Genomic DNA, 17,727 nt, shown 5'->3' on the forward strand with positions numbered 1-17,727 from the left:
TGAAATGTGATGACATAGTCTTTTCCTATCTATTTTAAATGTAGTAAAAGGAGTAGGTTTTGCAAGCGTGATACTGTATGTGAGGAGAGGAAGAAAACAGGTGGATGTTGGAAGTTTTTTGTAATGGGGTCTTACCCAAAAGGGACTTCCCTTATTGTAATACAGTATAGAAATTTACTTGTCCAAGTGAAAATCACTAATTTCACCTTTTTAATCCGCAAGTTGAATACTCTTCCTTAGTGTTACATTTTTATAGACTTTTGAAGGTATTTGTGGCTACTGTGTTTGTGTGGGTTGTTTGGCTATCATTGCTGTTTTGAATGTTGATCTTAGTTTTGAATGACAAATGTTTTGCAGCTTTCTTTAGCTTACTGAATTTCTTCAAACACTGTGATCTTGGTGAGTAAATAGTAACACATGCTGTAGTTTATTCTTTGAATTTTACAGAAAATAGATAAAATAGTCTTGATAGTTTTAAAGTGAGCGGATTTAGTTTATTTTTACCTCTAGATGTGAAATAAAAGCAGAGTAGAAGCTGAAGGAAGGACTAGACCAAAAAAGCACAGATTATTTACTGGGGTTTTTAATTGTTGGTTGCTTTTAATTGGCAGTGCTTCTGTTTCTCTTCCCTGCTCAACCCCCAATCACCAGTTTCTGTGCTGAACATTTAAACCAGAGGTCAGTTTGGCTCTGTGTGTTGTTTTAAAATATGCTGCAACTGGACCTGCTAAATGGAACAACAGCATCAGCATAAAATGCAGAGACCGCATTAGGTCCGAGAGGGTAGAAATGCACATAGGTTATCAAGAAATACCCAAATCAAAGTGAGTTTACTCTATAGATGTATTTTTTCATCGTGAACTAACAATGTTTCGAGCTGCAGTCCCCTTCACATCACAGCGTGATAATCCCAGTTCGTGCTGTTCATGTTTTCTCCTTTTTCTTTCTTCTAACTCCCATAGCACAGCTTTTTCAATCCAGCATTCACTGCACATGTTCCAGTCATGAGGTTACAAAGCTGACATTGCAGTCTCAGCAGAGGTTATCTCTTCAAAATTCCCTAAAATTCCCCTTTGGCACATCCAGTTTGGCAGCTGGGTTTCTGTAGGAAACTGATGGAGCCACCCCCTCCCCTTATGTCCTTTATAAAAATAGAAATCTATTAAACCTCTGGCCAGAAGGGCAGATGGGTAAATACTCCTTCCAAAGCAGACAGTGCTGCTTCCTAAGCTTTTCTCCCTAGTTTTATACTCTCCAAAAAATCAGATTTATATACTTTAAAAGACAAGTAAATAGTGACAATACCTGCTTTTAAAATTAAAGCGCAACTTGCCTGTTGTTCTTCAGGACATGTGAACTCTGTGCTCTGGAGGATATGTACAGGTGCTGAGAAATGTTGACCTGTTGTTTGAAATATTTTAAATAGTTATGCAACTGCAAAATCAGAAGCTTAGTTTAATCTTAGAAGCACATGTCTCAACAACGCTGTAACTTGTAAAGTACAACTGGTACTCGGACGATCTGTGAACCAAATGGGAGGCTTAAATATCTAACTATCAGCATAGAAAAGTGATAACTGACCTAATAATATTAAAAAAACTAAATGGGCATTGCCCATTCACAAAGAGACTTTACTTTCATGGAAATCTATCTGTGAAATGCATTAATAATTTGTTTCTGCTTTCTGCAAGGAAGAAAGGGAGAGAGAGTTGTGTGTGCGTCCACCTTCCCACATCACTGCTTTTCTCTTGGGTGATGTTTTGGGTGAGAGCTGCAGTGACCTCTTTCCTGCTTAAAGTGGGCTAAATTTTATGGCAGAATTTAAGTGTCTGAGTTTAAGATGACCCGAAAAGCCACTGTCCTCCCTGAAAGTCAAGGAGAGAGGCTCCTTTTGTAGCTTTGCTTTGTTGTGGAGCTTTCCTGTGGTATCTGTTTCTGAGGGCTCTGCATGTACTCTGTTTTGGAGAGCTGGAAGCTACTTCGTGTATGGGGTGATTTTTGGGAAGTGAGAATTGTGGATTTGGATTCACAGGGTGAGGAGAGCACAGGAAAACCAAAACCGAAGGCTGCAGTTCAACAGCAGCCAAAGCTAACCCAACTGGTAGCTGCAGTGCTGCTTCTCTTACATCGCTTCTGGGTTCATCTGATCATGTTGAGCTGTTTCTTTGCGCTAAGCCAGCAGAAGGCTGTTGGTTAACTTTCTGCTATGTTAGTTTGGTGGAATGGCTCGGCAGAGGATCAAACCAGCTATGAGAGTGTCCTGGTTTTGACTGGGGTAGAGTAAATGTGGTATTTGGTAACCAGCTGGGTTTAAACCATGACAGGGGACTGGCGGGTTGGGTAAAAAGAGAAGCCAGTGGGACTTCTGGAGCAACAGATTTGGAGCTGTACACTAGCTGTCTTGGTGCTTTAGCTTCTGGAGCATCATGCAAAAGGTGAACAGTCCCCACTGGGTCCTGCTGTCTTTCCAGAAGAGGCAGTCTTTATTTTTTGTGGTGCCTGCTGTCAGGAGGACCCCTTCTTTCTCCAGCCTCCCTATGTGCAGAGGTGGGCACCGGGCAGTTGTGAGGCAGGAACCTGCTCAGTGGATTTGATGAGGAGCTGGGAAACATTTCTGCATGGAGAGTTTCCTGTAGATCAGCTTTGAATAGCTCCCTCCTGAGAACGTGTGCTTTTTCCATCACCTTTGGAAGAGCGTAGCACTCTGTTGGCTCCTCTGGAGAACTGCAACCGCAGCTGCTATTTTGACTCGCTCTGCCTGGTGCTTGTGATCTCTCTTTGAGGACTGTGACCCCTGAATAGACTCTTCTCATTTCTTTGTTGATGGTCAACAAATCTACGTGGCTATTTATGACTACATTCACCTGACACCTCATGCTAAATCGTGTATGAGTTGCACAGAACATTGTGTTTTCTCACTTACAAGTTAACCATGTCTATTTTCTTGGGTTTATTGAGGAAAATCTTTGCTAGCATGGCATCACTATTTAACCATCTTCGAGTCAGCCTGAAGCCCTTTTCTTTGTGTGTTGTTTTAATGCAATGAAGCATCTGCCTCCTTGTTATGCTTTCTATTTTTACCATTCCTGATTTCCCCACCTCTTACTTACTGATAACTTGGTATGTTTGACATAGGAAACAACAAAAAAAATTTTGCTCTTATTCTTCTCTATGTCCGCTGGAGTTTGGGGGGAGGGGAGGGGGATGATGACACACACAAAACCCCACCACTCTAAATTGTTCTAATAAACTAAACAATGTAAGAATCTATAAGTTTATCACGCATTCAGGTGAAAAAGCATAATGAATTGTATAAGCACTTGCAATCCATTTCAGCGCAAAGTCAGACGGATTAAGATGGATTTCCCTTCATCACACGTGCAGAGAAATTTATTTATGTAACAAAAAAGTGTTGACAGTCACCTCCTGCAGCCCTTTTTGGAAAAGGCTGCTTCTTAACAGTGTTTTGTAAAGGAGAAGTGAGAACACAGAGGATAACGTTCAAAAAGCATGTGTGAGGAGCTGCAGTTACCTTGGGAGTGAAGTGAGGAAGGTGTAGGGTCCTTACTTGTGTGGTGCAGACATCCTTAATCACCTTTCTGAGCAAGCTGAAGTCTGAGCCCCTTCTGTGCTTAGCACTATAAGACAAAGGCTATCTGGGACACCTTTATTACACAAAAGCAGAATGAACTGTTCAGTTTCCTGCTTGTCTGTTACTGTTGGCAAAGTGCGCTGCAGCAGACGGATACCACCATTCTTTACAGTCTTGGTGTCTTGGAGTAAAAAAATTTAAGCTGACTGGTTTCTTTGTTTTTAACTGAAAGATCTCCCCGTAATGCAGCTGCTTTGTCAAAAGACACTCCTAGAGTTCACAGTTTGGAGGTATTGAATGTTCCTGATAGATCCTTTAAAGTGTTTTAAAGTGCGTAATTGGGGCACTTGAGCATAAAACTACAATTATACACTTGTGTGTTAATTTTGTGTACAGATAGATATTACTTCAGTCTGGCCATAAATGAGAAGGAAGCATTTTATTGTGAGTGTAAGAATTTGTTTTGTGAATGCTTTAACAAAATAGGTGTTCAAATAATAGCCCAAGAGGATCAGACTTGGGGGGGGAAGGAACAGTTTAAGCTTTCAAGAAAGGGAAGGAACACGTATGGGTGTATTGGAGATGCTTGGGTGCTTCGAAAGAATAGTAGGTATTACAGAGATTAACTGATGGCGACAATATTTGAGTTAAGATTAGCTGCAATATTGATGAAAATTCTAGTTGGTTGGTGGAATGAATGAATGAGCTTGATGGTTGATTCTTTGTAAGATTTTAAGGGGGCTATTTTCAATTAATCGAAACAGGCCATTTTTGATAAATGATGTTATTACTATAAAGGTACTTGTTTCGTTTTCTGTTCCATTTTGAGGATAATGTTATATGAATTAGATTATGTTATTTACATACTTACACTGGGCAGATGTTTCTAAGACTTATTTGTGGTAACTGATTGGAGGAATAATTTACAATAATGATCTTATTTTGAGTATAATAAAACTGTAATTCTGTAAGAAATTACAATGTACTATATGGTTTCATCCATGAGTATATAAGATTGATGTCTTTGATGTTCCTGTCAGGGTTCTTTTGATGTTTTCCAGTGCTAAGTAGTAGGTCAAATTAAATAATAGCATTGGAGTAAGTCAAATATATAAACTCTATGACTATAGGGAGAGGGCTTGAAAGTTTTCTCTTAGAAATACTTGCAGCAGTATTTGAAATCACAGCTGTGTTACAATTGTAAGATACAGCGTTCAGGCCGTTATGTAAGTACTCTTATTTAAGAGCCTGACTTGCTTTTTATCTGTTCCAAATAGGGAAAGAAAAGCCAGCACAGAAATGATTAACATCTTCCTCTTTTTTAATTTCTGACTCTGGTCAAACTCATCTAAAGCAGGGGTTTGGATAGGGGTTGCTATATATTTCTTATTTTTCTAAGCAAGCATAAGTACTGCAGAGTGTCTGCCTCTGTTGGCTGGAATGTTGGTGTTGAGGGGCTGTACCACAGAATGTGATCCTGATCTTGAGCAGTGAATGCTATGCATCAAGGTAGTAAATTATGCTGGGCTGGTAGAAATGTAATCAAATTTTCTTATCCAGTTGGTTCAGCCAGTCATTCTGTTTGCCTCAGGATGCTTCCTTTGGGGAATTTTTAGTGTCCAGATTAAAAGTATGATTTTTGAGTCTACTGTAGTAGAAGCAACTAGCAGAATTTGGACTGTACAAATGACTGCATTTGTCACAGAAACTGCTGAACCTGAATGATAGCTGTGGGAGGTCATGCCTTTTTCTTTTGTGTGTTGACCTCCTATGCCGTGGACACTATTTTGGGATTTAAATCCATAATGAGAACACAAGGAGCTGTAAATCTGTTCTCCCGCTGCATGTGCATGGCAAGTTTTTCATGATTAGAAGTGTGATATCCCTTGGAAAAATGAAGGATTGGTACTGGTGGAGGTGGCTTGCTGTGTGTAATAGCAACCTACTGCTCTGCCGTTTCAGCCAGGCCCAGGAGGCAAAGCTGTGGGGGCTAACTGGAAAGTGTCAGTCTCATCAGAGGTGTCTGGGCCAGGCCAGAGAGCTTCTCTGTCAAACACTAGAAATGGGGTGTGCCCCATGGCTGTTAACTTTGTACTAAGAGAGTGAATTGGAGTATTGAATCATAGAATTAGTTGGTAGGGACCTTAAAGCTCACCTGGTTCCAATCCCCTTGCCATGGGCAGGAACAGCTTCCACTAGAACAGGTTCCTCAAAGTCCTGTCCGGTCTGACCTGGAACATTGCCAGGGGTGGGGCAGCCACAACTTCTCTGGGCAACCTGTGCAGTGCCTCACCACCCTCACAGTAAAGAACTTCTTATATCTAATCTTGATCTCTCCTCATTCAGTTTAAAGCCATTCCCCCTTGCCCTGTCACTACATGCCCTTGTAAAAAGTTCCTCTCCAGTTTTCTTGCAGGCCCCCTTTAAATACTGGAAGGCTGCTATAAGATCTCCCTGGAGCCTCCTCTTTTCTGGTCTGAAAAATAAGTCCAGATAGATGACATCAGTTGCACTTCCCTTATCCAGCAACACCGTCATTCCATTGTAGAAGGCCATCAAAATTACCAGGCACGATTTGCAGTATGGCAAATTGTCTGGTACATTTAGAGCAGCTTCACATCATTAAATCACAGAATGTTTGAGGTTGGAAGGGACCTCTGGAAATCATCTGGTGCAACTCTCCTGCTCAAGCAAGGCAATGTAGAGCGGATTGTCCAGGACCATGTCCAAACTGTTTATGTATCACCTGGGGTGGAAACTGCATAACCGCTCTGGGCAACCTGTCCCAGTACTCTGTTACCCTCCCAGTGAAAAAGTATTTTCTGATATTCAGAGGGAGCCTCCTGTATTTCAGTTTGAGCCTACCACTTCTGATCCTGTCACTGGGCGTCACAGAAAAGAGCCTGGCTCTGCCCTCTTTGCATTTTCCCTTCCGGTATTCCTATACATTGATGAGATCCCCCTGAGCCTTCTCTTCTTCAGGCTGAACATCCCCAGCTCTCTCAGCCTCTCCTCATATGTGAGGTGCACCAGCCCATTAATCATCTTTGCGGCCCTTTGTTGAACTCTTTCCAATATGTCCATGTCTTTCTTACTGTGGAGCTCAGAACTGGACAGGGGACTCCAGGTGTGGTGTCAGTGGTGCTGAGCGGAAGCACCTGCCTTGACCTGCTGTCAATACTTTGTCTAATGAAGCCAAGGGTACCATTAGCTCTTTTTGTGGGAAGGGCACGTTGCTGGCTAATGTTCAACATGGTGTCCACCAGGACCCCCAGGTCCTTCCCTGCCAAGCTGCTTTCCAGTTGGAGGATGGCCTCCAACACATATTGGTGCCTGGAGTTGTTCCTTCCCACATGTGGAATAGGAATAAAGAAAGGAGAAGAAAAGCAGCTGCTGGGGATAGAGGGTGTGCACTGGGAAAGGTCTGTGAAGGCCAGCAGTCCAGTAGAACTGAACCATTTTGGGTGAGAGGAGGAGAAAGGCATGGCTTGCTGAAGAGAAGAAGGGCTTTGAATGATCTCAAATGACTTAGCTCTGAAAGACGTCCAACTTAGGAATGGTAAAGACAGTATTCATCGAGATTGATATATCTTTGGAGGGACACGTGAAATCAACTAAAAAGCACCTTTCTGTCTTGAAAGAGCCTGGAAGAAAGGAGAACTCAATCATGTGCAAGAAGTTGGGGAAGTGATGCTAAACAGGATGTTTGTGCTTTCTAGCTTTTATCAGTACTGCAATAGAAGAATAATGTTTGCATTTGTTCCAGCTACCAAGATTGTGTGCCAGAAGAAATGTAGAGTGAAAGACGTTTTACAAAGGGATTTTTCAGTCTCCAGTATTGAAGTGTTGGGAGTCTCTCTGTGTATAAATGCATAAAAATGGAGGATTACTCATGTGGTTAGATTACCTGCTATTCAGACTCAACCTATACCTCTCATTTGTGTTCCCTGCTTTAGGAGGTTTGAATGGCATTGCAGAACTTGTCTGAAGAAAAATCATTGTCTGTAGTTTCTTAATCATAATTTATTTTAACCACTATTTGAGAAATAGTGGTCAAAAGTGTTATCAATTTCCTGGAGAATAAAGAGCAAATACAGGACTTGGGGAGCAAAGACTGTTGTGTCGTCCATTCATAGATGCAGAAGAAGTGCCCTGTAATGAATTATTTGTTATATGATTAAAACTCAGGGGCTTCTGCATTTTTCTTTAACGGCTGCCATTTTGTAGGTGAGTTTCATGCTGTTACTGCAGTGAGAGATGAGGTTTCCTGCAGGCTTTTTACTGGAGCTCCAACCATTGGAGATACCATAGGGATCAAGGGGATCCTCTTGTTGGTTGTGGCAGTTCTGATGTGCTTTTTCTTATGTTGGTTGGTAAAATGGAGATTTATTGCTTTAAGCAGATTATATGATCCCTGTTAATTGTTTTGATCACTTTAAATTAAAAAAAAAGGGAAGGCTCAGTATAAGAATAGATGTTATCTGACTCATCGTCTAAGTGTGTGTGTGTATATATATGTAGGCATTATGATTTCTCACTCTTTTTAATACAATGTATCAAAATAGCTCTCCTGAAAAAAAATTCTGTTTCAAATTTCCCATCTTTTCTGTGGTGCTGGTCTGAGGGGATGGATATAACAACATGGAAATCTCTTCCTACAGATTACCATATTTTCATCCCTTTATTTGCAGAAAGGACCAAATGTTGCATTAGTTCAAACTGTAATGCACTGTACAAATCAACACTCTCAGGCTCTTGTGTAGAAGAAATTTCTTCCTATTGTTTCTAGCCTCATCTGTTTTACCTCTCCCTTGAAACTAATTTTAGCTCATCTAAAACATGCAAATTTTTTCTTTCTGTTTGTTTGCTGTTTTTAGGGGAAGGTGGGAGTGGGACATGGTTGTGATATTGGCATAGATTTAGCATTTACAGCAGAGGTAGTTTTCATCAATTTCTGACAAGGGAATCGAAGTGTTCTTTTTTGGAAGGAGAGATATTGCTTTTCCTTATAAATGATTGACTATTTTGTGGTAGTAGTCTTTATTTATTTGGCTCTCATCATGAAGAATAGCAAACTTATTCAAAATCTCAGAACATCAAAAATATGTCAATACATAAAACATAAGTACTATTCCATACTACAGTCTATGCAAAAAACTATGTTAATATGATGTGAAGGTTGCACAGCTAAGAAGTCAGAAAACATAAATGATAAGATTCTAGCAGCCACATTAACTGAGCCACATTTCACATCCTCTATATTTTATGAAATGCCTTTGACAACATAAATCAGAAGGAGAAGGTGCTATATATGTGCAACATGGCTCGGTTAATGCTGCTTTTGGAACCTTAACATCTGTATTTTCTGACTGGAAGGTTTTTTAATCATGTAATCTTAGTAGGTTTTTACAGTTTTTTGGTTTGTGTGTTTGGTTTTTTTTTTATAGTTTCTCTTTTTAAAAAAGAGAGGAGAGTTGCCTGTACTAATAATGGGTTAGCTCATGTTGCTTTGATTTAAGCTACAGTAAAAGGCAGTGTATAGAGAGCACCTTGTGGCAGGTACATATTTGGTGCCATACACATTGCACTGAAAACTGATGTAATCATGCTGGTGCGTGCTTTTTGAGGAAAAGGAGGCTACAGGCATGTGTTTGAAGTCCTGTCCTTTCTGTCCTGTACTTGTAGCAGAGGGCATGACTGCATTGCAGACTGCAGCATATTGTAAAGATGCTTGAGCTACTTTTTTAAATGAACTGGCTTGTGTACAAGAAGCAGCCTGTCTACAAGAGTGTGGATCTCCCTCTGACCTAATTCATCCTTCTTTAGAGCACAGCAAATTAGCCTAGCATGGCTTTTGGTGTGGGCTCCTTCCAATACCTGAGCTAGTTTGCAGTTCTGTGTACTGCACTGCAGTCTTCAACATAGACGTGCATTTAATGACTCTGCAAAATCCGCTATCTTGTGAGTTCTGTAATGGGGATTATCGTGCTGTGACACAGAAACATACTTTTTATCCTTTTGCTTCCTTGCTCTGGGTCACAGGGTGAACCAGAATCAGGCCCAGTGTTAATATTTTAAAGATTTTAAATAAGATTTTAAAGTTCACACTTCAATGTAAAGGCAAGCAGTCGAGGAAAGACAGAAACACAGGTGAACCTTGTGACCAGTGTATTGTCAAAAGGTCACAACTAAGTGATAAGAAGTAATAGAATTTATATAATGTATGAATAAAATGCCTTAGCATCAGGATTTCTGATTTGCCTCTGATGAATACCCTTGACATTAACACCCAGCTTTTTACTTGGTTTCCTTTTTGATCTTTTTTTTGTCATTCAGTGAGAAGGACTTGCGGCCTTTGTTGAGATAGTGTGTGCACAAGCACTCTGGGGTTGGACATGGTGATTTCAGCTGGGAGACCATTATGCAGCAGCTATTAAACAGTTGTCCTCTGAATGTGTGCCAGTGCGTTTGCGATGTTATATTTCTTTCTGTAAACCAGATAAATGTACAGGTGAAGACCTGGGCTTATGTGAACTAGAAAGTTCTAAATATGAACTATTTTTTTTTTTTTTTTAAGTATGTGAAAGCCAGAGGGCTTCTATTTTTTATATTTTTTATATTTCTAATTTTCTATCCAAAAGTATAGAGAAATGCATGGTTTGAATGTTTGAGGGAAAGTATTTATGTTCTGGCAGAGGTCTGAGCTTGGAAATCGTAAGACTGAAGCAGCAGATGCTTCAGCAAATCACAGAAGTTTTATTTGAAGGTTTGATAGGAACTGTGTGACAGCTCTCTTTATAGCTATTACTGAAGTGACCACTGTAAAATTAAAAGAATTAGAATTAAATTTGGCTATAATGTTTTGCTGGCTGGAAGAAGGTGCTGTTGTACTCCTGGTATGAAGTACAAGGTGTAGTGGGTCTTTGGGTTTGGTGTGCAGTTGGGTTGTTTTTTTGTTTGTCTGTTTGTTAGTTTTTCCTTGAGAATCCCACTCACTATACATTTTGTATTGTAATTTCTATGCAATTACAGTGTTATAATTGCTAGGAAAGCGGGATGTTACTGATTATTACATTTCTGAAGTTGGTACTGGTTTCACAATGCTCAGGTCTGTTTCACTGTTTCTCAGCAAAGCAGGACACTGAATCAGGTAGCGTCAGCTTTTTTTCTCACTGCCACACCTGCCTCTGGAGTTCAGCTTTTCCTCTCTCTCTAAGTAGGGCTTAAAGCTAATCGGGCCAGACACACCCTTCTTCTCCTAGGTTTTTATGTCATGACTCTGTGATCCAGGATTTCTGAACTGTTCTGTTGCCTGCTACCAACAGGGTCTGCCTTACCTTTCAGCTACCAAATAGATTGAAGGGAGAGGCAATGGCTGATGTTGTCAGGACTCTTTCCATGTGGTGAGCATGTCATGGTGACTGACATGTTCAGGTGGGTGCCAGAGTGACTTGGCAAAGCTTTTTGTCATGGGGGACACGTAAAGATTCTTTCATTATTGATCAGATGTAGCCATTAGGATGGTTTAGAAGTGCAGTAGCTGCATATTGCTGGTATTGTTAGTGTACCTGTGCTAACACACTAATTCTGTTACATTTTAATTTTAAAAATTATTATAATGACTGTAATGCTGCCTAATGATCCTTCTCGTTTGACATCAGTTATGGATTATGCATGCAAAAATTGCTTAAAATTTCCATTACTGTGAAGGTATTACCTGGACAAAGAACGTCTGCCACAAGACCCCTTGTTTAAGCAAGAATTAAAGATAATGGGCGAAGTTATAGGTTTAATTGGATTTCTCCCACTTCTTCATTCTGGCTGCCAATTTTGTTCCTCTTTTATTCTCATCCTTTCTTTATTAGCTTTCAGAGTGGTTTAATCACTGATGGGCAGTCATACTTCTCCCAAAATAATGCTATTTGTGCTGTGCAAGTCAGATAGGAGGCAAAGTAATTATTATCATTTCTGTGCTTGCCTAGAAAGATATTCAAACTTGGGTCTGTTTCTCTCTTGAACTGTCCCAAGAATGTGTGCATTACCACAGGCATGCTGAGGTTACCCGAATTTCATCTCCTGTGTTGTGTGGCCAGCCACGAAGAATGTGGGTATAAGGGAGAAAGGGAGGGAGAGTTTACCTTAAGAAGAAAGAGGATGCTTGGGTCATTCACTCCAAGCATTCTAAGTAATTGGCTTCAGATTTGTTTTGTTCTGGGGAGGTTTTAATGAAGTTTTTTTTTATATGCTGTTTAATAAACATTTGTCCATAAGCGGTATCTTGTGATCTCCATCACAAGATTAATTTGCATGTTGTTGTTTGTTATTTATTTAAATACCCACAGAATTATACTGAGTGTTCCGCTAAGGCAGTGGTGATGGGTCTCCGCGCTGAAGAGTACAGCAACTGAAGCCCCATGTAGTAGTTACGGTTGTGTTTAGGGGGGAAAATTCCAAGATAACCAACAGAAGTTCAGGAGAAGAGCTCAGTACTCTTTTTTACAGCAGTGTTTGGAAGCAGATTGCTAGGGAAAACACTTAAGAAAATGGAGCAGTCTTCCAGTTTCTGGCAGTCAAGGTGTTACTGCCTCTTCAGGTTGTTTACATTGATTGGTTCCTAAGTAGCTCACAGGACACAAATACATATTGCAAAGAGGCAGTTAGAACATAGGCATGACTTATATCAGGTCAAATCAAGGATCATGTAGCCCCCATATCCTGCCTCCAGTGGGGCTTTAATTGGATGCCTAGAGAAGAGTCAGAACAAAGCAGGCATGTGATACTTCCTCCCAGTACTCTCCAAGCCTCCAGCTATTTTTGGTTCAGGGACTTCCTGAGCCAGATGTGGCTCTATATATTTGGTAGCCCTCAGAGGATGTATCTCTTGTGAACTTGTCCAGTCTTTCTTTGAGCCCACATAAACTTTCAGTTTTCAAAACATCATTTAGCAAGGAATTTCAAATATATGCTACCTCTGTCACTGGAGAACCTATCTCTCTTATTTTGAGGTTTGATTCTACCAATGTCTGTCATTTAATGCTTTTGTAGATGGTTTTGTAGCTTTTTATCGCATTTTACTTCCTGGTGTCTTTTCCATACTCAAAGAGTTATAGTTTCTTCATATGGAAACTGTTCATACCTTGATAATTCTTGGACTTCTCTGAGCCTTTGTGTTTGACCTTTCCTACTAAGTCCAAGAAAACTGTAGTGAGGGACTTTTCTTTGAAAAAACTGTGTTGATGTTTCCTAATTCTGATCTTTATTCTTACCTGTCCTGATTTATCCCGAACAGTCATCAGTCCTTCATAGTCTTAAATTACTCAAATATCTGCCTTTTTCTGTTTTCAAAAGCCATACTCCAGTTCTCGCCTACCCAGTCAGCTCCAGGTTAGAGACTGTATACCATCATTAGTAATTCAGCTATTTAATTTGTGAATTTGTTTAGACCTCTGGAGTGATACTAAATGGTCGTTTGTTCCATGCATAGTCCCATTAGATTCAGATGTATTCATCAAGTCCCTCGTAAAGGAGGACTCCAGCACAGGAACCTCCCAAGATTTTTCCATAGTGCACACTAGTGCAAAAAATTTTCCAAGCTTCTCTCTGATGACACTGTTTTCTCTGAATCTCCTTTTATACCTCAGTCATCACTTGGAACTTCAGACTCCCTGGCAGACCTCCTGCTCCTGTTGTGTGTGAAGAAATAATTCATTACTCATTTGGTTCCCTTTCCTAGCTGTTCTTCCAGTTCTTTCTGGGCTGCCTTATTACATTTGAAGTGCCAGAGTTTATAGTCTTTTCTGTTCTCCTCATTTGCACTTGGTACTGGCTTATTGAAGGGTGCCTTTTTACTTCTAGAAACCTGCGATGAGCCATGCTGATGTCCTTTTGCTCTTCTTAGGTCTTTCTGAATAGGCGGTGAATATTGGTTCTGTGCTTTCCATGTGGTTGTTGTTAAGCGGCTTTGATGCTGCCAGTGAGATTTTATTTCTCGCAGCCTTCTTTTAGAGCTTCCTTTTAACAAGCTTTCTGCTTTTTTATGTAGTTACACTTTTTGAAGTTAAGCACAACAGTAGTAGATTCCTTGATTTTCACAGTTCCTGTAGGGCTGCTCAATTTAACTGTGTTATGGTCACTGATGCATAGTGGTTCTGCACCTGTAGGATGTAGAAGTAGATGATTCCTGCTGCTCAGGACTGAGCCAAAGGCAGTGGATCCTCATGCAGATTCCTTAACCAGCAGCTGCATGGAACAACCTTTGGCAGTTATCTGATACTTTGGTATCTGCTTTGTAGTCCACTTGCTCAGTCTCTATGGGAGGTGCTGAGATCTCCCTCTATTACAGTCTTGCACTATGCCTTTGCTGATCTCGGTCGGTGTGCTGCTGTCAGTGTGGCCATAGTCTCGCCGTGCCTGGTGGTCCCTGCACTCACTCTTCCTCATCCAACCAAGCTCCAGGCCTCTGCTGCTTGCTTTAGTGGAGTTCTGGTTTTATTTGTTTCTAAACTCTATGTAGCGCATATAGTGTTACTTAATCAGTAGCTGTCTTCCCCGTGTAGCCTCAGATCATGCAAAATAGTGACTCTCAAATTGTTTCCCTTCTACCAGATTTCTGTTGCGACTACTGCTAATGCTTCTGTTTGAGGCTTGATGTTCCAGTGATCTGTTTTTAATCCTACCCACCCCCCCCTCCACCCCCACACCCCAGTCCCTTTGTGTAGAAGGCAACGTATTGTCTGTTTGCCTGATGATATTCCAGCACATCCGTTTTAGTTTGTGTTTTAACAACCTCATTTATGCATCAGCAGGGAGAGGGTATTTGTCAGAAGGGGTTGCTTTGGTCACAGAAACATCTAACTGCCTGTGAAATGATAGTGAAGGAAATAAAAGTGCAGGTGAAGAGAACAAATGCAGAAGTGGACTTAACACTGCTGACCTTGGAAGTTAGCAAGAAGTAGGACTATCAACTTCTGGCAGAAGTAATAGGAGCAGATCAAGCTGTGATAGTAAAACCAGCCTAGACAGGTGTTTAAATTTGACTTTGTGTTATTATTATTATTGCCTAGGAAATACTACTGTATTGTTGAATGAATGTAGTAAGTTAACTTTAGGTAGAACAAGTATGTGTTTACATACTGAGTAAACAGATTTATCAGTGTATCAGAAACTCAGAGGAAGCAGTTCAGAGATCAAAGCATTTCAGATGTGCTCAGGTATCTGAGACATCTGCAGGGGTGTGCAGGACCAACAGAAGACCCATTCTAGACGGAAGAAATTCTGTGTTGCATCTGTCATTTATCTGAAATGATACTAAATACCTGTGTCTAGGGAAGAGCAGAGGTACCTGAAATTAGGGCAATATAGAGACAATATCAGGTGCTTGTTGAAAGTGTGCTCTTTCAAATAGCTCGAGAAAATGTCAGCGTCTATTGATACAAGGCTTATAGAGTGAACTGATGCAGAAGATTCCTCTGATGTTTTAATTGACTTGCTTTTGGTTATAGCTTAAATCCTCAGTGTATATGTGAGTTCTCACACATATGCTGATTTGTCTATTAATAGCACCTGTAAGAGGTTATTTTGTATTGTGTTTTGTTTTGATTTTTTAAAACAAGAATGTATCTTAGTAGGGGGAGAGGAGACTTAGGTTGAACTGGACAAAATAAAAGCTTGCTAAACCCTTTTTTTTTTTGTGTAAGGCTTAAACACACAAGTACTAGGGGTTGTGGGCAGAGCACTTCACAAAAATTAGTACTTCCTTACTTATATATATGTGCCTATAAATAAATTTATATATATAAATATATATAAAAAGACTTTTGGGTCAGCACATCAGAATGATTCTTCTGTTGATTTGCCTCAGTAGTGTGCCCATGGAGAGAAAACATTTAAAATAACTGCTCCCTGGGCATTATGGGATTGTGATGTTCAGAAGCATAGCATTTTCCTTAGTAGCTCTTCTTGAAAAAGGTAACTATATAGAGCACTTGGGCTTACTCTCTGCTCAGGCAGTCTGGATCTAAGGGCTTGCATTAACTGCTGAGTGAAAGAGTAGTACTGTTGGGTCAGTTGTATAGCTGAGGATATCACTCCTGATCAGGTTGCCGTACAGATGTGACATAGCTTGATTTCGTGTCCTGCCTCAACTCATGCGTTTGCTTTGCTTGGCTCTTCCAACAGATACCGCCTCAGTATGGTCAGCAAGGTGTAAGTGGCTACTGCCAGCAGGGCCAGCAGCCCTACTACAACCAGCAGCCTCAGCATCTGCCACCCCAGGCACAATATCTGGCGCAGGCCCAGCAGAGGTACCAGGCTCAGCAGGTAAGCACTGTCCTTCACTACTGACAGTTACCCTGGAGCTAGTAGTGTAGAAATGATCTGTGTGAATTGAACAAAACCCTCTTGATTCCTTTTTGAGAGAACAGTGTTAAAAACAAAACTAAATAAACATGGAATCAGACAACATCCTTCTGAAAAGTCTTTGGGGATATACACACAAATACATCTGTACATGCTTTAAGGCTTTATTTTATATCCTTTTTTTTTGAATAAAGCCAGTGTGCATACCCCAGCAACTACTAATTCTGCTTTTAAAAAGAAGTAACAGTTTCTTGATCTGATGTTAGTGGAGATTTTCCTTGCTTTTATTTTGTTTTGGTTTTCCCTCTCACAAGACATTGTTGAGAGCTTCTGCATCTAACATGGTTACTACTGTTTTGGTTTTCGTGCTCTTTCATTTGAGTATGTTACTACTGTTTTGGTTTTCGTGCTCTTTCATTTGAGGATAGATGAGTTCAAGGCATTTTGGAACTGCTTTGTCAAGGGAGCTTCTTAACAGATATTTTTAATTGAGATTACAGCTATTAATTTGAATGTTGTCAGTTTGCACATCCAGTTATTGAAACTGTATATTTCAATATCCATTGCCGATCTCAAAGTGTGCTTTATATGTTAGCCATTAAAATGAAATGATTCTGTTTTTAACAAAGATCAGAGTGATAGTGTATGATTCTGCTTCCCAGAGCTTGAGAAACACCTGGATTTTAGATGCTGAACAAAATGGATGTGCATAGCTGATGCAGCTGAATGTGTAGGCTCAGTTCTATCTGCAGTCGAAACTAAAGCATACTTGCCATCCTGGGAAATCTAACAAAAGTGAGTTGCTGAAGACTGGGTATTAGTGGAGGCAACAGCACTTGCTACAGATCACTGGGGAATTCTGTCAGGCATGGTTGATTAACATTTTGGGATAATGCTGGTGCAATGTAAAAATCTTAGCTTCACATAAAAAGTGTGTGTAAAATAAACTAACAAAAGATGCTGTAAGTAGCAATGGTGCAAAAGGCTCCCCTCCTTTGATTTTAAAATAAAGCTATCATAATTTCACTGTGTAATTACGTGTTAATTTTTCTCCATCTACATTTTAAAATTCCATTGAGAATAAACTTTTTTTCATTAAAATGCTGGATGGTTTATGGAATAGAATTCTTAATTGTATCTGTGATGTTCTTGTAAATGTCACCACTTTCCGTCTTTTGGATTATATGTAACTACCACTTTAAAGATTGCAGTTGTGTCTTTAAATTTAATTTTCTCCCTTTTTACTTTGGCATTAAATGCTTGATTTCTCTGACTTGAAAATACTATTCATAACCATCTTGGTAAAGTCTTAGCAGATAAAGTCCTAGTAATACAGCCTATGAGAGAGAAACACAGCTGCTCCAATGTCTACATATCACAGTCTGTGAAATTGAAATGGTTTTTTTGCTGCCTTGGACACTTCATAATATTTTAAATACCATCAGTTAAATGGATTGAATATTTTAGTTTAAAAAAAATACACAAAGCATACCAACTGTGCAGGACTTAGGAAATAACAAGTTACTGATTTATCTGTTGGTACATGTTCCAATTACATCGTTTGATATCATAGCCAGTAAAATGAAGGTTTGTGCAATGAAGTGAGGGGTATCATAGAAGAGGATAAAGGCAAAATGAGAGTAAAGCTTTCCATATATTATAGACTTCAGAGAACTAGGATGAAGAGAAAGGCAGTGATAGATTGACAAGTAGAAGACACTAGCCTCAGTGTAGCTAAATTTCTTCTTTGAGGATTTGAGGGTACAGTGGAGGTGTGT

General features: G+C 40.0%; 1 protein-coding gene across 2 annotated transcripts in view; it reads left to right on the forward strand.

Annotated features, from left to right (window-relative positions):
• ARID1B (AT-rich interaction domain 1B) overlaps positions 1-17,727 on the forward strand; it is a gene marked incomplete at its 5' end in the record, with an annotated part of 335,015 nt that overhangs the window by 66,749 nt on the left and 250,539 nt on the right. For both annotated transcript variants that reach the window (XM_080616793.1, XM_080616794.1), the window contains one exon: positions 15,770-15,910. In XM_080616793.1, the coding sequence (XP_080472919.1) occupies positions 15,770-15,910 (141 nt within the window). The remainder of the gene's footprint in view (positions 1-15,769; positions 15,911-17,727) is intronic.

Source organism: Psittacula echo (assembly GCF_963264785.1).
Source record: "Psittacula echo genome assembly, chromosome: 4".
Lineage (NCBI taxonomy): Eukaryota > Metazoa > Chordata > Aves > Psittaciformes > Psittacidae > Psittacula > Psittacula echo.